We start from the raw sequence: 20,636 nt of genomic DNA on the forward strand, positions 1-20,636 counted from the left end.
CAACGAAGAACTGATCCACTTCTGGCTCCAGTCTGTCAGTGATCGCTTCGAAGAGAAAACAAACCCTAAAGTTGAATTCCTATTCTTTCTCTCTCATTGTCTGCGACGTACATTGCACATTCCACTCTCCTCTGAGTCGGACAAGTTCTCTTCAACCAGAAAAGGTCTCGTAACACTCGTCATCAGTGCACACAGCAAATTTCAGAGAGTTGAATTGACTCTGTGAGATCTCTAACTCTAAGAACGTTGCTGTGCAGACATCAGCGTCTGTTGTTGGTTTGGGCTGTCGGTCCAGGAAGTCCCGCTCGACTCTCTCAAGTCTCGAGCGGAGCAATTTACCACCTTTCATGTTCATCTCGACGCCTCTCCTGAATGCAGATGGAACGGCCGCCTGCTAATTCTTCGTTCCCGTCCCCAAAGCTGTGCCAATCCCTCCAGATAACGTCCGTGGCAGACGGCAGCTGACTTCTTGCTTCCATAAGTAAACCATCACAGCTTAAGCATACGACTGAACTCTGGTTGACACCTCCTCACGGGCCCCCCCGGGCAGAGAGGGATTGAGAGGGACTTATAGACTAACCGGTATAAAGGTGTTTTTTTTTACATTACAGCTGATAAAGAGACCGACTGGGGGGGGCAGTCGCAAGGATTTTAGCTGCAGGTTGAGTGAAAGTTAATGGGGGACAAATCTAAGCCGTGCAGATGAAGTGGCAGCCTTTGAGGGGGATTTCCGAGTGCGATTTACCCGGAGACTCGCTGAGGGTCAAGTCATTAACCCTTTATTGATAATGTTTAGACGTCTAGCCTTCAGGCGTCAACACTTTGCCAAGCAGTCACGCGTTCCTAATGCGCAGGCCAACTACTGTGCATTAGGCCGCCCGTGTGTGACGTGTAAACAAACCAGGTCGCTCGTAACCTCATCACATCGCAAATGCAGGCACAGTGGGACAAACCATGCATTTTGTTGTCCTGCTGTACGCGTCTGGGCCTGTACTGTAAACACGGAGGAGGTCACCGGGTGCACACCGCACCTCATAAAATGAAACCTAAAGAGCATTCTCTGTGCTAACCGTCGCATTATTTGAAACACAAACCTCCTTGTGTGTACGAGTATGACTTGGCTCTGTAGACTCCGGGGGAATTGGTGCCATTGTGACACGCTCAAACCTCTTGGGCGTGATTGAAAGCGTGAGGTTTCAGGGTGTGAGAACCACGTGAGAGAAGTTGTTGAGAGGACAAAAACCGAAAGAAAGAGTGAAAAGAAAAGGTCTCTTGTTTCTCGCCCTCAGAGGCCCAGCTGCTGCTGCAGCTTTCATTATTCAAATGCTGCAGCATGACACTGAATTAATACAGCCATTGGTAAACAGTGCTGCACGAGGGCCCGTGCAAACATTGAGTTGGCTTGTGCAGCGAAGAAGCGAGTCAGGCGATCCGTTTGTTGGAGAAACAGGGAAGAAAAGGAGAGATGAGCCGCTGGAGGACTTTAAACACAGTCAGCAACTGCAGCGGCCGCATATTCTTTTACGCCTCTGAATTGCCGCTGTAAACCCACGAGTGGATCCCCGTTTGTGGAGTGGTGGGTTCGCAGAGGTCGATTCCAAGCCGTTGCCCCCCCACCCCCCGAATGGAGGAGGGACTGTGGGCACCGACGGTATTTCTGTCTTGTTCCCTAGTTGTGATTTCTAACGTTCTAATCCAGGGGGGGTGCGTGAGAGCGAGGGATTTGCCAACTTCCCTTCCCCCCTCATCAGGCCCTGCCTCCCCCCCTATCAGGCCCTGCCTCCCCCTCCCCCCTCACCCCGGGGAAAACTACGCTCGGCTGGAGCGGGTAAGACGATGTCCAGACGCCCGTTGCTCAAACTCATAAAAGCAACTACGACGAGAGTTGATCGCTTGCAGCGGAACATCATAGCAACAGCGTGAACATTTGGCTCCGCTCGGAAAATCCTCTGCCAAGTTTCGACTGCCGCGAGCCAGAGGGACGAAAGAGAGAGAGAGAGAGAGATAGAGAGGGAGAGAGCGATTACGACCGGGACGGGAGTGAGAGTGATTGGCCGCTCTCTCACTCTTTACATCTGCAAATAGGTTCAAGAGTTCAAGCCGGTATCTGGATAGTTTGTCTTGTGTCGCTAACCGCTCGCCGCCACGCTGCCATCCGGGCTGGTTTTGGGGGGGCGACTGGCCACGATGTGTAGGTCATAAAACCCACTGCAGGGCGGACGGTTCAGCCCGAGTTCATGGAGGTGGTTCGGAGCGAACGAGAGAGAGAGTGAGAGAGAGAAACTAAAAAGCAAAGTCAAGCCAGCGGTGGTGCACCGGACTCTGAAGACGCCTCTCCGACTCCAACTCCTCGCCTCCACCTCCCCGCCTCCACCTCCACCCCTGCTGCACACTGCTCTGTTTTTAGAAATCTGCATAAGAAAAAGTCATGGTAGTATTTCATACTTTCTGCATGATGCAACTCAAATGAATCAGCAGCTTTAACCGTTCACAACATATTAGTTGTCCGCCCCCTCCCCATCTAAACATCCTAAAGCAACGAAAACAAAGGCTCCCATTGGACCAATAATGGATAAATAGCTCCCATGTGACCACGGGCCCAAGTCCCATTTTGCTCCATCCTCTGTTTGTTTTCCCCACCATTGTAATTACCCCTCCCCCACCCAAAAAGCCCAAACTACCCAGCAGTAAACAAACCCAACAAACCCCGGGACCCTGACTCAGACCCATAAAAACACCAGAATAGAGGAGGGAGGGGGGGGGGGGGTATGAAGGATCGTCACTTATAAGGACAAACATGGCAGGCCAGCGGGAGGGGAAAGCTTACGGCATTCTGTGTGTGTGTGTGTGTGTGTGTGTGTGTGTGTGCGTGTGTGTGCAAGTGTGCCTTTAACCCCTTCCTATGGCTCTGACCCTGGCCCCCTGCCAGCAACAGTCACAGTCTAATTACTGAAATCTGTGTGCCAGCTAAAGGCATTGTAGGAGTCAGTATTGTCCGGGGGGGCCCGTGAGACCAGTCACCATTCATCCCTGGCTGCCCTCTATTCATTGAGGTGGAACGGCCTTTACAAGAAACCTGTTTTTTTGGGGGGGTTTTTTTGAGGGAACGGCGTGTTTGAATGAGTCGACTCAGACTCAACACCTGAATGAGACCAACCGCGTATGCACATTTCGTTACATTGGGTCGTTGGTTCCCGCGTAGACGGCGTGCTTGGTGCAAACGCTCACTAAGCCTGTTAATTAACAGGTTTTTTTTTTTTTCGCTCGTATCAATGCAGCTCCAGCGCTGTTGACATGTTTCCTACTATGAAATCCCTCTGCTTGTATCCAGATTACAGCAGTGCTCCCATGTTGACGCCCAGCAGGGAGGGACTCGCCACAGCTTAGACATCCCAGCCCCATCCTTATCGCGCCCATGACTGGATTTATTGAGCGTAATGCTGTTAATCTAGCAGATTTCCAGTGTAAACCCATTAGGGGACATGCTGGAGGTAAGATAAGCGCAGGCAGAGATGATAGAAAACCCTCTCTCTGTTTTCAAGTGCGTGCGATTATCCGCCGGGTTGTGATCTTGTCAAACTAAGACAACTGTCCCGGGTCAGGGTGTGCCAAAAACAATGGGGTTAGGCCTCTTGTTGTCACCCAAGCTGGAGATGAGGAGTTATTTACATTTGCGTTATCTGCTGCGAGCCGCATGAAGCTCACGCCGCTGTTTTACCCAGGAGAACCTTGAATAACAGCATCAGGAGCTGCTCTCCTCTGCACAACAACCTTGATTTATATAAACACTCCACAGCGAGATAGGAGGGGGGGAGGGAGGGGGGGGGGGCATGTCATGCGCATGTCAAGCCTGCGTTGGAATGATGAATTGGATGCAATGACACAGAATGCCGGTGGCTTTCGGAGTGCCCCCCCCCCCCACCCCCTGGTGTGGTGAATTTCAGCGGCTGCCCTCCGTCTGCGGCAACCACGCGGCTCACCGCCGTCTCTCTGTCTCTCTCTCTCTCTCTCTCTCTGCGCCGTCGCAGCCCCTCGCTGCAGGCGGGGGGGGGGGGGGGGGGCATCGTCGACCGCACCCCACCGCAGTCACATGCAAAGCCTCAGAGCGGCCCGCTCTGTCTGCAGGCCTCCGCGGCTTCGAGGGGAGCAACACGCACGCGGCGGAGAGAGCCCCCCCCCTTCTCCCCCTCCCCCAGGGGGCCGTTTCACTTCACCTTCTGCGGGTGATGGTGCAGTTCTCGTTCTGTGTTACTGTGCGTGTGTGGTGACGGGTTCGGGGGGGGGGAGTAGATTAAGACGAGAAAAAAAAAAAAAAACACCGCTGTGAAGCACAATCGTCAAAAGGAGCAGACGTAAAGGTCACGGGGGGTCAACTCAACCTCACGGATCTGCACGGAGCTCAGGGAGAAGAACCGAGGAACCGAGGTGAAGCCTTGAGGCCATAACAGTAACGGGGAACTTCTGTGCACACAACAAACAGCATTACACTGTAGCATCACAATCGGCTTAACTGTTGGGCTGGAACTTGTCAAAAAAACAAATGTTACACACTCACTTTGTTTTCCAGCCTCACCTTCATCACTGTCTGCATTTCATATTCATTCAACAGTCTTGGAAGAGAATTATTGATGAGAAAATCTGTTTGGTGCAATGGTTTGTCTTGTTTTTGCTCCCCTGACGCGGCGCTGCAGGGACCGTCTGTCAGGATCACACACACACATCATCATTTATTTTTAAAAAGAGCCACTGTGCCAAAACATCAGCTACGAAAAGTTAGCTGTTTTTGAATACAGGAATATAATTGCGGCTTTATTACAGATATTAAAATAATCCACGCACAGAACATCCGCTGTCCCATTTCCCCAAAGTTATTAGTGAGATTCTGCGCGTGGGCGGTTTTGTTTATCTCCTGCAGGGTTTTTTTTCATGTCCTCCCGCGGAGGGATGGAGGTGACCACAGGTTAATGATGAGAAGCCAGAAACGAGACGGTTGGAGTGTGTTTTTGTTCTCTGAGCTTCAGTCCCGGGCGGTTTGCCCGTTTCAGGTCTCAAGCGCGGCCTTTGAGGAGGACGGGGGTTCAAGAGTTTACCCAGACTCGCTGGGGGAATCTCACTAGGCAATCATCTAACGGGGACAGCGCGCCGCTTCGCTACGGCGTGTGAGGAAACGGAATTAACCGGCTGATTGAAACGAGGGAGAGAGAGTTAATAACAGACCGAGGAGCCGTTGCACCAGAGAGACTGAAGAAAAGTCCTGCTTTTGCTATTTTGGTTCTGGCTATCTGGATAAATAATGTGCAGCTATACTCATTCCCGGTAAAGGGGCGCACCAGTGACTCCAAACATTTGGTAACGGTAAATCCCAAAGAATAATGGTCCGAAGGTTTTGCAGCGATCACAGAAATTGGGGGTCGGACCGGGAGAAGAGGAGCGCAGCCAATCCGCCGCTTTGTTTATCGCCATGCAAACCTGGCTCCGGCCCGCGGCCCTGCGGCTCAGGCGATTGTTTGAGATGAGCTGGCAGCCGGCCACACCTGGAGTAAATCAGCGCTGTCAGTCAGCCACAACAGCCAAGGGGGCCCCGGGGGGGGGGGCGGTGGGGGGGTTGTCAGGGAGGAGGGAGGGAGGGAGGAGGGGGGGGCGTATGTAAGGATGTGATCGAGAAGTTGTGCGCGTATGCGATAGACATTAACAGAGTTAATGAGTGAGGACAAACTGGGAAAGGATGTGAGTGCAGCGGGGGGGGGGAGGCAAGGGTAAAAACAAAGTTAAAGCGAGAGAGAAGAAGTAGAGGGAGAGAGAGGGAGGGAGGCGCGGGGGGAGGGAGCGCCTGGCGCTCTGTTGTGAAACACGAGCTCAGATAAACGGGCCTGAGTTTAACACTCAACCCAATGTTTTTGCAGTTGTTACTGTTTGGAGGAGGCCCATTGCGTGAGCCGACACGCACTGAGAGCTACGCAAGGACACACACACACACACGCACGCACACCAGCACACAATTGTCCCCCCCCCCCCCCTCCTCCCCCTGCTGTGCTAGTTGTTTTTCTCCCTCGGCCTCGTCCCTCTCCCCGCACTCGTGTTATCAAGGTGAGGCGTCGCTAACAAGACAGGCTGCCTGCCTGACGTCTCTGGCGCTCTGCCCACCTGCAACACACACACACACACACACACACACACACACACACACAGGCAATGAAAAACGCACACCCGCTGAACCGCCTGCACTGCGGCGTGGCCCGGGGGCTCCGTGCACGCCGCCCGCCTCGTCTCTACATTAAGGCCTTCCAGCGCGACTCCTTGTTTTTATTTTGCTACAGGAACCTCCCCCCCCCCCCCCCCCTCCCCCTCCTCCTGGCCAATTAGCTCCCAACAATGGCCGGTCTTGTTTATGCACTGTCTATTGAGTGACAATCCCCCGTCTCTTAATTAGGTTCTCAGCTACACGCCGGGCTGAATGGACGTCCACACGTGGAGAGAGAGACAGCGGCCTGCGGTGTGCCGTCTTTACAGGGTGCATCTTTTAATTGGGTCCAAATGCCGGTGGATAGAACAAAGACTTTGAGGCAAAGTGATAAAGTTGGAACATGTTGAGGGGAGAACAATGGCCAGCGGGAGACAGAGAAGACGAGTTCAGCAGGTTCATGCGCCGTGCTCCGAGGAGTTTAAATCCCGCCCCTTGACCACAGGATACTTTCCTAGTGTTTGTGAGTCAGAGATTTGAGCTCATGCGTGTGTGTGTGTGTGTGTGTGCGCTTGTCACAGCTGTGAGGCCGGGAGTGACTGCTGCTCCACAAAGCACTGCGCTCTGCTGGGTTGCTCTTGGTAAACAAAGGGAACTCACAGCGCCGTGTGGCGATTACACAAGCTCTCCTCCAGCAGAGAAAGTAAAGGGAAGGAGCTCGTCGAGCGCTGCAGATTAGAGGAAGTCAGGGCAGCAGGGGGAACCGGGAGCTGCAACGGGGAGAAAATGACCCAGATGTGAAAAGCAAAAGCCGGGAACTTATTTTATTATCGGCCGTGTTAAAAGAGTTAGAAGATCTGTTTCTGCAGGCTCTCCTCCCGACTGTGATAGGGAGGCGGAGCAGAGCGCAGGAGGGGGGGTGGGGTGGGGTGGGGTCGGGGGGGTCTTTGCCAGAGGAGGTCAGCTGTGTTCGGTCACGGCAGAGAGAGAGGGGAGGGAGGGAGGGAGGGTGGGGGTGGTTGCTGCCGAATCACCGATCCAGCACTGTTGGCTTAGCTGCTTGTTGCCATGACAACGGGCCGCCTGAGCGCCAGATGTGTGCAAAGAGAGGGGAAGAAGAAGAATGGAAAGTGTTCAAATATGCCCCCTTGCCTCTGAGGGGGGGGGGGCACTTACCTTTGCCGACTTCGGTGTCAAACGTTTGTGGTCATTTTTTAATGTGACACAAACACGGTGGACAAACAAAACAAAAAAAAGCCTCTGTGAAGCCCGAGACTTGGCGATGAACCGAGATGCTAACGTTAGTTTAGCTACATTAGCTTGAGCCGCTAGCCACACGAGCTAGCGTACGGTTGAGGTTGACGGGAATGTAACGGCGTCGCAGTTCTATGTCATTGGACAAACTAAAAGGCGCTCTGATGACGCCGTTAAGATGGAAAAGCCATTAAAAAAGTCGTTACAGACATTAATGTCCCGGCCAAATTTGAAATTGCCTTTCAACAGCCGAGGAGATCTTTAATCAGGCAGTTTGTGATGATCGTACTTATGTTAAAGTATAGCTCAATGAAAACGGTGAGCTCACGGGTAATCATTTGGTTAATTGCCTCTGTGTTCTGGAGTGAGCAGCTACTTGAAGTTGCTGGGGGGCTGTAGGGGGGGGGGGGAGGGGGGGGGTCTGCTGCTGTTGCCATGCAGCAGGTGCTCGAGGTGCCAGTCAACACTAATTTGCCGTTGTTCTCTTCTCACGCAGCTACTTCATTCACTCAGTGACGCGACGCGCCACCACGGCACAGAGCGAGGGGAGCAAACCCGAAAACCAGCCTGCCGGGCGAGCAGGAGGAGAACGACGTGGGCCGCAGTGTTTTCATTGGCTTTCGCAGACATAAACAAGAGCCGTACTTGTGCGTGACCCCTGGGCCTGACCCCCGAGAGATAGACGCTTCTCTAATGGGTGTCTCTTTCAGCAGGCGGGCCGGGGCCGGGGGGGGGCAACAGAGGAGCCATTGTTGTGGGGCCCGCGGAAAGCCGACGCTCTCCCCCGTTAAAAGCGCTGGGAATAAGGGGAGGGGGCCGCAGGAGCAGGAGCGAAGGAGACGGAGGGACATCTTTGACACACGGGGTTTAAATTGACGATAACGTCCCCCACCCCCCCCAAAAAAAAAAAAATCCCTTCCGCTGAGATGACGCTAGTCACATGACTCAGATTGGTTTGACAGTTGTGCGAATAAGACACGGGATTAGGAGGGAAGCGGCGAGCGGTTGTGTACTCCAAACCGACCGTGACTCGGGTAGAGGCTGTTCTCTTTCAAGCACATTCTCTGGCACACTCTGTCATTGCGCGCATGTCTATGTGTTTGTGTTGAGGTGGGGGGGGGGGGGGGGGGGAGTTGCGTTGCTGCGAGTGGCCAAGCAGGTGTGTCAAGGTGTGAAACCGCACCTGGCGTGTATGACAATAGAAGTGCCACGCGTCGGCCCCTGAGGAGGTGACTGCGAGTTGTCTGGTGGGTTGAATAAAAAGAGCAACAAAGGGTGATTCTCAGTAACATTTTTATTAGGAATGAAGACATGCAACTCTTGAGGAGAACGTACTGTTGCTCCAAACCAGCATTAGACACCAAACTTTCCCCATTGCATGCGTCAGAAGTGATCGATCACTCTCGTGATCCACGCTGCGGAGTGACTAATCCGCGGGATCGGCCTTCAGGAGGCGACGGCGAGAAGCACTGCGTTGTGTGAGGAGCTCCTCCGCTCTTCACGTACGCTCATTCAGCGGTCATGCAACACTCGGATGTGCGTGTGTGTGTGTGTGTGTGCGCGTCGAGGGCAGAAGGTGGTCATTAGAACGGGTCGGAAGCCCCGGTGCTCTCGCTGCTTTCATGAGCTAACGGCACAATACGACTCCTCAAACGAAAGGTTCGGGGTCAAAGAGGTACAAGTTGAGAGAATAAACTGTTTTCAGGTGTGAAATAATTGTCGTGAGTCTATTTTGCAGGTCTGGCCGATGTAACTCGTTCGCTTTTGTAATACATTGAGGACCTGTTTTTCCCTCTTGTTAACATGGTGTTTGTTCCTGTAAAGACATAAACTGGATGCAACTTGACACCTTCAATAAAATTTTATTGAAAAAAAAAAAAAAAAAAGTACCAATAAACAACAAGAAATCCAGGAAAAAGATTTGTAGAGCAAAGCTCCATATGTACAGCGTATTGCACTACAGAACAAATTGTCTTTACTTCCATATTATATCAACAACCAAAAAAAATATATAGACACAAAAAATGAGTGCACAGTAGAGTCTCGACAACACACAGTCAATGTTTACAAAAATGCTACATTTTCGCTGGGTCTCATTTCTTGGTATACAGAGAGTGTGTGAATATCAAAGACTTGTTGAAACTGAGCAGTTAAAGGCATATTCCAGGGTTTTTAGAAATACATGTACACTTTATCTGTTCTTAAATGACGGGAAAATACTCCATAGCTCGAAGCGCGTGAGCAAAGTTTACCGCAACCAGAGTTATTTTGGTTGGCTTGGTTTCGTCTTTACACCACGGACAGTTGTGCAAGGAATGTTGCAGGTTCATTTTTATATTAAAAATGCCCCTCGATCTCATGGACTTCAAAACAGGATCCTACTCGTATTCAAAATTATTTTACAAGCAATGAACTGTCCTTATAAAAGCACACCCCTTTTTCTTAAGAAAATACATTTTAAAAAGTTAAGAAAGACCATGAAGAAGAAATATAAAAAAAAAATCTAAATCAAAACCTTCCTCGAAAAACTTCAAAATTGATATAAAGTGGACTACAAAATTCAAGACACTGACGGTTTCCATAAAACGCACGTCCCCCTCTGGGGACTCTCCACACCGAGTGTAGCTTGGGAACCTCATTCTGACAAAAGGACACCGGGCGCCACGGCGGCTCGTTTTCCCCTTTCCAATAAATCAAAAACAGGCCATCGACGCGCAGGTAATGCGTCCGACGCGCGGCAAGAGGAGCCCGACAGAACCATCCGGAGTATATAACAGACACGAGCGCACCACAGAAAAGGACCCGTGGGATCTACAGAAACAAAGTACTTTCCAGTGCATGTTGATTACGACACAATGATCAAGATTTAAGAATTAAACACACAAACAAAAACGCCTCGTGACTTAATATGAAGGCGGGCTTTTTGTGTTTTTGAAGCATCTCTAATGTCGTGTGTATGATTAGCAACGGGTGGGATGGTTAATGACTCATTAATTACATAGGAAAAGGTCATATCCTGCGAAACTGCGGCTTTTCTAAACCACATTTTCAGAATGCAGAGCCTCCAGGAGACCAGCGATACTAATAATAAAGAACAGTAGAATTTGAGCCGAGTCTCGCGTGGAGTTTTGGGTACAATACAGTCAGCTGAAGTTGCAAAAGAAAAAAAAAAGGAATTAATTGCACACAAAGGTGTATACAGTAGAAATGGGCAAATGTACATAAATAAGAAGGAAAACAAAAACAAATGAACCGATGAAGAGAAGCCAAGTGATGAAGGAGCAGCGCGAGGAGGTGAAGCCGTGAAGCGGCGGTGAGACGGGGCGCCGCGGGGACTGGCTCAGCGTTCAGAATCCGCAGGAAACTACAACCACCACCTCATTCAGTGCACCACCTCACACGCCCACGTGCTCAGCGGCCCCCCCGTCACCACCGCGCTCGGCCTCCGTCTCCTCGGGCAAACCTCTACGCATTTGTGCTGACCAAATGTTTTTTTGTTTTTTATTTTAATCTGATGGGAAAAATGAAAGAACTGACAAAACGCCTCGACAGACGTCGTCGTAAAAAAATGTAAAGAGAATGGGTGAAAGCGCTGCTCTCCTTCTAACCACGGCAGATTCTCGAGGTCACCAGTACCCGACAAAGTCTGTCCCTGAGAAATCTTTAATAGAATGAGAGGAAACCCCAATTACGCAGTGATAAACTTGACACGTCGTGACCACGGACCCCCGATGTCTTCTGCTCCCGGGGGTCCACAGCTCGGCTTCAGCCACGGGAAATATAACAAACAGCATCTTCAACAGTGTCTTTAAACATATTCATATTTCAACAATAGTTAAGTCTTTTTTTTTTTCTTCTTTTTTTTTTCTTTACCATTTTGTTGTGAGCCGAGTGGTTTTGTCTACTAAGAATATGTCCCGAATCTGGATCTGAGCACCGAAGGCGACGCGAGATCACCCGACAGAATACAAAACGACGTAAAAACCTGACGAAGGCAGCCTGAGACGATCTGTTTCACTGACTGATTGTGCAGTTTTGTTCGGTGTTCACAAAACACACGGGCTGTGAAAACAGGATAGACACCTTTGTGTGTGTGTGTGTGTGTGTGTGTGTGTGTGTGTGTGTGTGCGGCTCTATTGCAACTCTGTCGTTCTAGAATCCAAATCCCAGACTGCAAATAGGCCTCCAGATTTGATTATTTGCTTTGGACATGAGAGTGAATAAATCTAAAAAGAAAAAAAACGCGTGTGGTGAAACAAAACAAGCCGTAAGTGAAAACCTTCACGCGGGACAGAGGTTAGCGCGGTAACAGTCTGAACCCTGGAAGGGTGTACGGCTAGTGCAAAAACAGTGGATCCACAGCTCCACTTCAAGGGCATGGAGGTCCGAAAACAATCACATGAAAAGTACACTTGGAAAACAAGAGGGGGGGAAGTTGAACGGAGGAATTAGCATCTGGTCTTTTCACTGAGATTGTAAGTAAAATCGTCCCTGTTGGAATTTGGACCCAATGCACTTTGCTTTGATGTTGTGATTTGGTGGACGGGTGTCAGACATCTGAAAACACGTCCTGAAGTCAAAGCGGTCTGTAATGAAGTACAGCAACAGGCGTTGGACCCGCTGACGCATCTCTCAATGTCATCATGTCAACAATAATGACAGTGACATAACGTCAGAGGGGAGTTGCATAATCACCAACTTCATTTTGATTACTACTGTTTACACCTTGAGATATTCATTCATTTTCACTGTTGACGATGCATCAAATTGATAATGATACCATACCAAAGAAAAGGAGTAACAAAGCAGAAACATGAAGCAAAATAAAGAAATATAAAAGGTTCCATTGAGGTGACGTGCAAAATGCTTTGTTCTGAGAAGTTGCCTCTTTGGGAAAATAGTAAATCAACTTGTCTGGTCGCCTGGGAGACTTCAGAAAAATGAATCCTCGCGCCACATTTCCTTTCCTCGTCTCGCCTCGTCTCTGAATTGCTCAATACTCATTCGGCAGAAGACACTGAATAAGGCATTCCCGGGGTCAGCGGAGGTCGATAAAGATGGATACATGTCGGAAGTGCAAAAAATGTACTGTACACACTACTACTACACCACACGTATACCAAAATATGAACATGGGGGAATCTCGGCGCATCGTGGCATCTTCTCGGAAAAGAAAAAAAACAAAACCGTGTATAAAAGATGGTCGTCTCCGTCCCGCGGTGACCGTTTGTCTCCTGTCTTTTCTCCCCCAAAACAGACCCGTGTTAAATTTGACAGTGCCATTCGGAGTCCAGTTCCTCAGAGAGAGCGATGGGGAGACAAAAACCCCCCCAACCACTCCCGCCTCCCCTCCCCTCCCTCCCCTCACCTCCGTCCTGCTCCACCTCCCCGAGCGACGAAGCCCCTGTCGAACAGAGCGCTGAGCAGAGCCACGGCCAGGCGCCACCACGCGCCGCCCCGGTTCCTTTGGTTTCGGTGATACTGAAGAGACCAAAAAAAAAAAAGACAGAAACATTAAAAACTTGCAAATAATCCCCTTTAAAAAAAACAAAAGAAGCCTTTTCCCCCCCTGGTGAGCTTTGGGTGCGTGCGGCCCGCCGAGTGAGCCGATTGACAGTGAACACAGTGAAAAGGGGGTCAACTGAGGAGACGGTGAGACAAAAGCAAACCACCGGAACAACGCGGATATTTTCACAACAGTCAGCGACGATCCTTATTGTTGCTGCAGAATTCATGCATTTTATTTCACTTTATTGTATGAAATGTTATGATGTGAAGCACTTTGAGTCTGCCTTGTGTATGGAAAGCGCTATACAAATAAACTTGCCTTGCCTTGCCTTATTGGGGGGAGGGGGGGGGCTCCCTTTGCGTCAGGTAATCCCGGCATGATGCGGGCTCCCCGACAGACCGGCACTAAACACATCCATCACGCGGCCACACTCGCTCTAATCTCCCTCGGCAGCCAAGGGGGGGGTTCAGGAGGAGACTCTCTCTCGAGTTTTTAGCAAGCCGATTGGATTGTGTGCAATTGGGCGGGAGGAGGGGTGAGGGGGGGGGGGTAATGCTATCTCTGCCATTGAGAAGCTGAGATAAGGTAATTGCCCAGAATGGGATTAGGGAGCTCTCTGGAAAACACAACGTATCTGTACAGTAGTCCGACGAAAGGCAGGCTCCGCCACGCCTGATAGTGCCGCCGCTATTTACAGACTCACAGCCGTAAACGGAGGGAGACTCGAGATTACCTCTCCGAGAAAACCCACCTTTTTATTTGTTTTGGGTTTTTTTTGCAAGTATATCCTTTTTCACGTGTAATTTAAAACATATTTCGATATTAGACATTGGCATGGCTGTTCAGGTGGTGTCCAAACATTGACCCAGTTGGCGGCTGAGAGCTGCCGCCGTGATAAGCCGCTCTTCACTCTTATCCTTGCAGGGTGTTGCATAAGCTTTGCCAGGTTGCAGCCAGCATGTGTGCACAATACTTGCTACTTGCTTCTCGTTCGGAAGATAAACGGTCTCGGTTAAAACCAGTTCTTTGTTTTATGACACGTCTAAATCTTGCCCGGGGATATTTTGATAACGACATAATAGCACAATGTCTGCTTCGTGTATACACAGTTAATATTTACATGGCAGCCAGCCTGGCTCGACTTGGCATGTCTTTGAAACTCTCAACTAAATTACACGAGAAAGCCCCAAACTCGGTCAATATGCGCCGCACCGAGCTTGAACATTAGACAGTAAAAGTGTCCAGCGTGAGATGAGTCAACGGAGCGATTTATCAGGCTACAAAGTTTGAGTCTTTAGCACAATCTACATGAGGGGAGATTACTCCTCATGAACAGAAACTGAACGTTGCTGTGACCTTTTGCACTCCACCAAGAGAGAGAGAGAGAGAGACAGAGAGACAGACAGAGGCAGAGGGAGACTCATGAGTCACGCTACCAACGGTCAACGTGGGACTCGTGCTCTAAAAATCGCGGCGGCGATCGCGGCGGAGTCCAGCCAGATGTCGTCACCCCCGTCGCGCTCTATCGGCGTGTCCCGTGTGGGGGACTCACCAGCTCCGCCTTAACCGCTGAGCAAACAGGCCTGTCCCGAGATCGGATTAGTCATCGAGTCAGGGAGGGGGCGAGGAGCCGGGGGGGGGTTATAAAGAGCGGTGGTATCGGGTAATAGCGAGTCACGTAAAAAGGGACGTGGCGGTGAACAAACATCAGCACAGGACAATGACGGAAAAGTAAATATCCAAAGCTGGCTGCGTGTGCTTTTCATTTCCAGCGCAGCTCCACCCCTACACCACCCTCCTCCCCCCTCCTCCCCCCCTCCACCCACAAGTGCTGAAAGGGAGAGAGTGCCGTGTCCTCACCAGAGCAGTGAAAGGAGACGAAGCCACAAGCGCTGCGTGCGAGCAGACACACACGCGATATTTAACCCGGCTTTCAACACCTCCCATCCAAACCACCGGGAGTCGTCCCTCCTTAAAAAAAAAAAGGCACACGAGGATGAAACCAAACTCTGCTCCTCGCCCTGTGCAGACCGGAGCGGCCTTCTTGCCATTACGGCCTTGTCTCAAATGCCGGGGGTGGGGTGGGGAGGGGGGGGGGGGGGGCTAATGCCCGGCCTTCTCTGGGGGACGAGCAATTTATCTGTCAGCAGCCACCAGCGCTCCTTCCCCACCTAATCCCTCATTCCGCCGGTGGGGGGGGGGGGCTCGCTGCCACACGGCCCCCACGGTCCATCAAGAGGACGCCTGTCAAGAGGCACTTGGGGAGGCTGGGGGACGAGCGTCCGCGCGGGAATAACTGGGAATAAGTCACCTACCGCCAGGGGCAGCGAAACGTCTGAAAAACAAGTATGGGTGTGTTCATGCAACACGGGACACACACGCGTGCGCGTCGCGCGATGACACTAATCGCACAAACCAGAAGCTGGAAATAGCGACCACAGGCCGAGGTGGAATCACACTTGGGGGTTGTGAAAAAACGTCCCCCGCGCTCGCAGCCGGGCCACACGGCAGCGACTCGCTCTCACACCCGCGGCTCCGTGTACGCCGTCTCCCGTCTCAGGATACGAGCTCCACGGACCGTCCTCCCTGCTGGTTACTCAACCAGCAGCGAACGGCGCACAGGCGTCCGTCCGTCCGTCCGTCCGTCCGTCCGTCCGTCCGTCCGTCTGTCTGTCTGTCTGTCTGTCTGTCTGTCTCACTCCCACGATGAGAGAGTCATGCTGAGCTGCAGGGCGTATAAATAACTCAAAGTGCATGAGAAGATTGGACATGGTCTTGCACTTCAGAGTTGGCGGTAAAATAAAAATAAGTGATGTGACGTTTTAAGACGGCTGAAGACGGTTCTTACTCGATCATTTGTGGTTCATTTGTGTGACTGTTATGACTCCTGTGCTCATATACGTGCTCATGCCATCATTATGAAGCCTAACCCCCCCCCCCGTGGCTGCGTAGACCCTTTTATTTGAGTGTCTCCTGAGGCCGCCTCTTGCCAAGGGAAGGGGTCGACTGGTGACTCCCTGCAACCACAGCTGTCTCTCTCTCGGGGGACGGTGGGGGGGGGGGGGGGGGGGGGGCGACGCCGCCTGAGCTTCGGGTTACAGCGTGTTTACCTCCTCCGCGCCACTTCTGCTTATTCCTGGACGCAGGAATGTGCACGTGCCCGTAGGTGCGCGCGGCTGGACTGTTGTGCAACTACAAACTCTGCAGAAGAATCGAACATGCGCGCGCGCACACACACACAGTGCGTCTCCGTGTGCGACTCTCCCCCCCGACGGAGGAGCGGCAGTGTCACCCTGACCACTGTGCAATGTGTTATTTAAGGCCAGGCGTCCTCCGCGCCGCTCGGGCCCCCACGGCGCGCTGAGCGAGAGAGAGAGAGAGAGAGAGAGAGAAATAACAGGAAGAGGAGGCAGGGGGGAGAGCTCGGGCTGGAGAGGTGGGGGAAGGGCAGTCCTTGTTCAGCAATGTCTCTGGCTTGAGGGCAGGGGAGGGAGGGAGGGAGGGCGAAACACTGGGCCTCTTTAACTTCTGCATGTGCGCTGTCTCTCCAAAACAAACATCAAGTCAGATCACCGGTGGATCCAAATATATACGTTTGTAAAACTGTGTGAATGTCGTCGTTAGCGTGTGGACGCTTTTAGACTAAAACTAAAACTGAAAGCATTGTCCATTTGAGACCGGCGACCGGTCACAATGAGCCATAAGCACAAAGTCCGGCATGAAGCAGCTCCTTGTAATCCACATTGACACAATACACCCAAAGAAAAAGTCTCTCCTCTACCTTCAAAAGAGTTTGTGTGCAGTACTACTACGAGTGGCTCACATGTCTCCTGCATAAGAACTAATGGGGGAGGAGGGGTGGGGGTGGGGGGGGGGTCAGAGTCTGATTTTGATAATTGCGTTTCCTTCTGGTTTGAAAGTTGTTACTTTGCCAGCACATATTGAAACTATGCAAATGAGAAGGATGCATTACTTTTTCCAGCCGGTGGTCACATGTAGCAATTTATTGCCTCTAAAAATAAAAAATAAACCTTCGTCGGTGGCCGGTCGCACTCGTGCACGTCCGCATATTCATCAGGATGCACGTTTCCTGCCTCACCAGTTGCAGGTGTTGCCGGTGGAACTGGTCTCCGATCAGCTGGAGCTTCTGGCCGATGCACGCCTCCACGCTGCGGCCCGCGGGCTGCTGGCGCGGCGGCCGCTCCATCCCGCCGCGCTGCCCTCCGGCCCCTCGCGGCCGCGCTTCCTGATCCCCGACGAGCTCGAAGTTGGCCGGGAAGTGCAGTCGGAAAGCCGCGTTGCCTGCGGAGAGAGTCAAGGCCGAGACTTACGATTTCGCGCACACACAGCGCCGGGTGACAGTGCCTTTGAGCAATCACATCGTTTCGCTTTAAAAAAAAAAAAAAAAAAACACAACTTTCCCGGATTTGTGCTGGATTGTTTTTTAATAATCAAACCCTGTGAGTCACTGTGTGCTTGGTTAGTCACACACACACACACACACACACACACAAACAAACAAAGAGCTCGCTTGACCCAGATTTGAGGTCAGCGAGTTGTCATGGAGCTTCCTTTGGAATGATTGCCGGTATATGACGCCAATGCAGCTTTACAGTCACTTCCGCGCTCAGCCGCCGGTCACGCAGGTGAGCGTTTCTCTCACGCCGCGCTGCCGCCGGTGTGGCGCCTCTTGAACAGCAAAGCAGCTGCGTACACTCGGCCATAAAAGCCTCTGCGACCCCGCGACTGCCGGGCGCCGGCGCGATGTGGCAACCCTTGCTAGCCGTTTCTCACGACCGGGTCTCGCATTATAGTTTCGTGCTCGAGTTTTATAACGCCGGTTATCACGCACGGGGCTTTTTTTTGTTTTTGTCGTTTGTAGCCTCACCGTAGAAGAGTTGTCTGGGCTCCTCCGCGACCCCACAGGGCAGCATGCCGTTGTCGGGTGCCGGGGCGGGGCCGGGTGTCTGCGTGCCCCGGTCCTGGCACTTTACCTCCCTGAATGCGGTGCGCCAGCAGTCGGGGTCCGGCTCAAACACATCGTCCTCCTCGTCGTCCATGCGGGGGGAACGCACGACGGGCGGCCTTGAAAGCGACACGGAGGACAGAGGTTAGCGCTGCAGCAGAGCGCGCGTCGCGCGCTGTCAGCGTTCCCGGGCGCCAGTGATGGTGGCGGCAACCTGATGAGATGATCTCAGACACGTTCATCGTTAATACGGACAACTTGTCTGGTTCATAATGACCGCTTTCAAAATAAAACCACATTGGACACGGGCAAGTAGGGGGGAAGAGTGAGAGAGAGAGAAGAAGAAAAAAAGCGATCTGCCTTCACTTGTGGCAAAGAGCTCAGTGCTTATTTAGACAAATGGCTCTGTTCATCTCAGCGATGAAACCACACGATCCGCTGCGGTCGGGAGGCTCGGCGGAGCCACATCTACACAAACGGGAGTGAGGGGCAGAATCGCTCGTCTGTTCTGAGCAGCTCGGGCCTCTTGAATAACCGTGTAATTGCGCCTGCTCGTAGTAATAAGATTGGGTACTTTTTACTCGCAGTAGTTGCCAGTTATCAGCGCTCTGTGCAGATTTAAATAACTTGGACACGGACACGGTGTGTGTGTGTGTGTGTGTGTGAGAGAAAGGGAATAATTAAGATGCATGATTTTAAATATTTAAAAGCGACTCCGCTGAGAGCCTGGAGGGGCACTTGGAGGGAAATCTCTCCAGTGACACCGGCGCACTCGACCTTGAATCTCACGCCGGGTCAGAGAGTTATCAAAACACGGCTGAAATTCAAGTGGCCTCAGCAGTTAGCAGCAGCCCCCCCCTCCCCTCCCTCCCTCCCTCCCTCCTCCCCCGGGGTCAAAACGGAGTTGTAATACAGGGTTAGGCTACTACCACACTTCCAAATTAGGGTCCAGGGCGAAGCGGTAATGACAGTCTTTGAGGAGAGCCACTCTCCCTGCACTGGTCCGCCAGCTCCTCGCACTCCTTCACCCGAACACCAGCAGATCGGCCGGCCCCCAGCGTGCACGGCGCGCGCGTTCACACCGCACCATGCGTGCGCGTGCGCGCGTGCACGAGTGTGCGTGCAATGCTTTGCCTCGACAAACAAACAAACAAGAGTAAGAAACGTGGAGAAAGAAACACAGTGCACACAGCCTGGATGTGTCAGACGGTGGCTCCCCCTGCCGCAAATACGCCTGACAAAAAGAAAGAGGAGGGGGGGGGGGTTGTGTGTATGCGTGTATGTGTGTGTGTGTGTGTGTGGGGGGGGGGGGGGGGGGGGCAGCTTGTTATTGACAGCTTCCAACCGCAACAATATCAAAAGACTCACGTTTCATCATTTAGGCGCTGTAACATTTTTGAAGGAAACGAGGCCTCGACGGCGAACGAAGCTCGCGAGGAGTTTAACGCGCGCCGGTTTGTGGAAACGACACAAATCAACAACAACAACAAAAGGAAGAGAAAGAAGAGCGGAGACGCGAATGACGTCGTGGAAGTGAAAATGAGATGCGACGACGCATGTGCGCCGAGAGAGAGAAAGAAAGAGGAAAAACAAAACAAAAAAGTTGGAGAATAAGTGACGAGCCGTCGGTATTTAAAAGGAATAATGACACGTTGTGACCACGTCACGCGCGTTGAGTGGGTTCAACGTCGGGAGAAACCGGCTGTCACTGCGTGTCTACGGGGACGGGGACAACGGACCTGCGGTTCACCGGAGAACCGGGAAAACCGGTCAACTTCAAAACCGCGTGAACGACCGGCGGAGGTGTGGGGGGGGGGAACGTGCACCCCGAGGACGGACATTTGGGGGGGTGTTTGAGGCGCTTACCGCGGAGGTGGGCTTCGTCGTGAGGGTCGTCTTGTACTCGGGAAAATAAAAAATAAAAAGAAGTAAAAAAAAAAAATTAAAAAAATGTAAAAACAACACAGGTTCAATATCCCGGCGTGCAAGCGGGTTTAGTCCGTGTCCCCTCCGCGAGGACGTCCATTCTGTGCGGGAAAAGGCAGTGAGCCGGTTGCATTTCGCCGATGTCAGCGCCGAACTGACTCCGCCACCGGGGCGTGGTGCGGGGAGGTGGTAAATAAAAACCCTCCTTTAAAAACGCGAGTGCGTCTCTCGTCCATCTATATACGTCTTGGCCGGCGCGTGGCCCTTTAAAAGAGGGAGGGGGGGAGGGTGGGGGAGCGCGACGGGGCGGGGCAACGCGCCGCGACCAATCGGCGGCTTTGTTTTGGTCCCGCCTTGTCCGTCGCCTCATTCGGGAACACGTGGACAGGAAATTCCCCGTGCTCATCGAGGGATTCACCGCGAAGTCGAGCATTTTCATTATGAGCGGAAATTACCCAGAACTTGTGCTGAAAGTGGCCTAGATTCTGATCCGTATAATTGGGCATTTGCAGAAGAAATGCGTGTGACCTCAAAGAGAAAGATCCCTCTTCACACCATCAGTCTTAAGAGAGGCTCAATGAATGACGGCCCACCAGCCAATATAACCTCAAACTGTTCACATCTTGACAGCCGATGCAGGTGCTGGTGAGCTGCCTCCTCCCCCCTTTAACTTTAACTAATCAACAAACCCTCGGAACAGCTGTAGCTGACCCCCACCCTCCCCCTCTGCCAGCCTTCTCTCACAGAGCACCACCCTGTCCCCACCTCCCCCTTTTTTCTCGCTCCCCCACGTCCCTCAG

The 20,636-nt window shown here is 52.0% G+C and overlaps 1 protein-coding gene across 1 annotated transcript; it reads right to left on the reverse strand.

Annotated features, from left to right (window-relative positions):
- Positions 1-9,281: 9,281 nt before the first annotated feature.
- Positions 9,282-20,080, reverse strand: bmf1 (BCL2 modifying factor 1). The gene is made up of 4 exons (XM_040199002.2): positions 19,777-20,080; positions 17,833-18,029; positions 17,044-17,246; positions 9,282-12,916 (listed from the first exon to the last, which is right to left on the reverse strand). The coding sequence occupies exons 2-4, from the start codon at positions 18,002-18,004 to the stop codon at positions 12,800-12,802; spliced, it is 492 nt and encodes a 163-aa protein (XP_040054936.1). The 5' UTR covers positions 18,005-18,029; positions 19,777-20,080; the 3' UTR covers positions 9,282-12,799.
- Between the last annotated feature and the right edge of the window lie 556 nt (positions 20,081-20,636).

The sequence above is a fragment of the Gasterosteus aculeatus genome, chromosome 15 (genome assembly GCF_964276395.1).
Source record: "Gasterosteus aculeatus chromosome 15, fGasAcu3.hap1.1, whole genome shotgun sequence".
In the NCBI taxonomy this organism is placed as follows: domain Eukaryota; kingdom Metazoa; phylum Chordata; class Actinopteri; order Perciformes; family Gasterosteidae; genus Gasterosteus; species Gasterosteus aculeatus.

What these genes read in the sequence shown, in the direction of transcription:
- bmf1 (XM_040199002.2), bottom strand. Translation starts at nt 18,004, where the DNA reads ATGGACGACGAGGAGGACGATGTGTTTGAGCCGGACCCCGACTGCTGG. An exon ending in GCCCAGACAACTCTTCTACG is followed by an intron (nt 17,247 to 17,832) that starts GTGAGGCTACAA and finishes CTCTCTCCGCAG; the next exon opens with GCAACGCGGCTTTCCGACTG. An exon ending in ACCGGCAACACCTGCAACTG is followed by an intron (nt 12,917 to 17,043) that starts GTGAGGCAGGAA and finishes TGGTCTCTTCAG; the next exon opens with TATCACCGAAACCAAAGGAA.